General features: G+C 44.3%; 2 protein-coding genes across 2 annotated transcripts in view; both read left to right on the top strand.

Moving 5' to 3' along the window:
* LOC119298980 overlaps positions 1-1,634 on the top strand; it is a 2,818-nt gene extending 1,184 nt beyond the window's left edge. The window contains exon 2 of the mRNA XM_037576298.1: positions 147-1,634. Coding sequence (XP_037432195.1) covers positions 162-1,598 — 1,437 coding nt within the window. The 5' untranslated portion in view covers positions 147-161 and the 3' untranslated portion in view covers positions 1,599-1,634. The remainder of the gene's footprint in view (positions 1-146) is intronic.
* A 332-nt stretch (positions 1,635-1,966) lies between these two features.
* The window catches only part of LOC119298979, a 10,248-nt gene continuing 9,724 nt past the window's right edge, over positions 1,967-2,490 (top strand). The window contains exon 1 of the mRNA XM_037576296.1: positions 1,967-2,161. Within this exon, the coding sequence (XP_037432193.1) occupies positions 1,991-2,161 (171 nt within the window). The 5' untranslated portion in view covers positions 1,967-1,990. The remainder of the gene's footprint in view (positions 2,162-2,490) is intronic.

The raw sequence follows: 2,490 nt of genomic DNA, 5'->3' as shown, positions 1-2,490 counted from the left end.
CTCCTTGGCTCCGCCACTGATGGGCTATATTCTGTTGCATCTACACAGCAGCGTCTTGAATATCATTCATTTTATCATGCTCCTCAGACTACATTTTCTTCCTTGTCTCATGTTTTCCCCTCTTATCTGTTACTACCCTTGTTCAGAAACAGTTAATTCGGATGGAAACCAATGGGTCATCTGCCAAGAGTCAGGAGATCGGGTCAAAAAGAAAGTGGAAGAACCAACATGAACATACAGCGAAGCACATCGCATGGCATTCCTTTGGGTACCAAGGCCACCATCCGCAACAGAGGCCTGCACGGGATGGTGCTTCACTCACCCCCTCGCCAGGGACGCAAAATAATTTCCATGTTTCAGGAGACCGATTCTTTCTGACGTCCAGCCCATACCAGAAAGATGTAGAAAGTAGGTACCTCCAGGACAAAATGAACGGGACAATCACTTGTTTGGTCTGTGGCAACCAAGGACATTACAGTTGTGACTGCCGTTTCAAGGACCAAGAGCACAAAATCATTTGCGCAGTCTGTCGCAAAAATGGCCACTGTAGCATGTGGTGTTGCCAGCAGAACAAGTCGGAGAATCGCGCTTGCACCCGCTGTGGAGAGATAGGGCATACTACCAGTACACATGGTCTCGGTTGCTCAAGCTGTGACGAGTATCATGACGACGGAGAGTGCCGTTTAAGCGAGGTTAAATGCTTCATCTGTGAATGTCAGGATCATTATCTTGCTCAGTGCCCCTTGAATTCAGTATTGACTGAGGCATTTCAGGGTCAGAGAGACAACTTCCAAGCCGCTCTGCGGCTTGCACTATCAAAACAACGCAACCCATCATCTACACCTCCCAAGTGTTATGCAAAATCAGAAGGAAAAGTACTGACCGCCAACAAGTCTAGTCCAATTTGCTTTACATGCAGTGAAGAAGGTCACTTTGCCTTTCAGTGTCCTCAGAACAGCCCCGGCCAGTCCAAAGAATTTGAAGAGAGCAACACTATAGCTACATCCGCCAACCTGTCCAAAGAATTAGAAGAACGGGACCCTGATACAGGTACTGCTAAACAATCATCAGAAAGGAAGCCGATATTGTACGATCAGTGTTGCCCCTCAAAGGCAAAAGTACTGACCCCCAACAAGCCTAGTCCAATGGTTAGGACATGTAAAACAAAAACAAAAGGGAAGAAAAGTATGTGCTTTACATGCCGTGAAGAAGGTCACAATGCCCATATGTGTCCGCAGAAGTTCGGAGCTATATCTGGCAACACATCAAAAGAATTAGAAGAGAGCAGCACTATAGGTACATCCTCCAACATGTCCAAAGTATTGGAAGAACAGGACCCTGGTACCGCTAAACATTCATCAGAAATGAAGTGGGTTCTTGGATGTGTTAGCTGTGGTCAGGAAGGGCACAGGGCCAAGAGCTGTCCAACACGAGTGTTTATATGCTCCTTATGCAATGAAGAAGGCCACAAAGCCAAGAAATGCCCTCAGAAGGGCCAGAAATCATCAGAAATGAAGCGTAAATCGAATGTCCGATGTGTAAGGTGTGGTGAGGAAGGGCACAAGCGCAAGAAGTGTCCGTTGAAACATCAATCATAGACCGTCCACAAGTCTAGTCCTTTGGTTACAGTAGACAACACATCAACACGAGTGGTTACATGCTTCCGTTGCAAGGAAGAAGGCCACTGCGCCAATCGATGCCCTCAGAAGCACCAGAAGCTTTAAGACTGTTCCACCAAGAGCTATCGGTAAAGCAAACAGTAGTACTCATAATGACTATACATGGCATTACATTTTCAATCACGCCGATAAGCAGCTTGGGAAGAGATCTTGGCACTAAAGATACAACCAAGGGGAAAAATACTCACTGAGCTGAGCCAGACCTCCTCCCTTGACTAAAAAGTTACTGCACAGTTACCGTCTTTTTCTTTAGATACTCTAGCGGTTGAAAAGTTTTCAATGAAGGGCATTTTATATCATGTGTTTTTGGAATGTCTTTCTCTGAGATGATGTTGGTGCCAATTGACGATCTGACGAGAAGGCATTCCCAAGATGGGATTCACAACCAGTTGCATTGTGCAAGTTTACTGGCATATTCCTTGGTAGTAAATGCTTCTCCATACTTCATGTGCTTGATGAACAAGTGTACGGGATACATCTGGGTAAGAACCTTTTTGTTTTGTTTCTGGTAGAGGGCCTAGTGAAGTTTTTTGGCAGGAGCACACGTAACAAACTTAGGCAGATGAAGGCTTAAAAAGACCAGTGTTGGCAGACTGAATGTTCACTAGTCTGTCACTAACTAATAAACTTCAGTCCCTCCAAAAAAAAAAAAAACTAATAAACTTCAGAATACTGCAATTACTTTCTTTCAAATGAATCCTCTGTATAAGTGTTATTTTTATCGAAATACGTACTGCTGTTGTGTTCTCAAAGATTCACAATAAGCTCTCGACTTAACCATTTCATAACATGCATTCAGTATAACGATTTG

The sequence above is a fragment of the Triticum dicoccoides genome, chromosome 5A, assembly GCF_002162155.2.
Source record: "Triticum dicoccoides isolate Atlit2015 ecotype Zavitan chromosome 5A, WEW_v2.0, whole genome shotgun sequence".
Classification (NCBI taxonomy): Eukaryota; Viridiplantae; Streptophyta; class Magnoliopsida; order Poales; family Poaceae; genus Triticum; species Triticum dicoccoides.
Note: the sequence above shows the minus strand (reverse complement) of the source record. Positions and strands in the feature narration are given on the sequence as shown.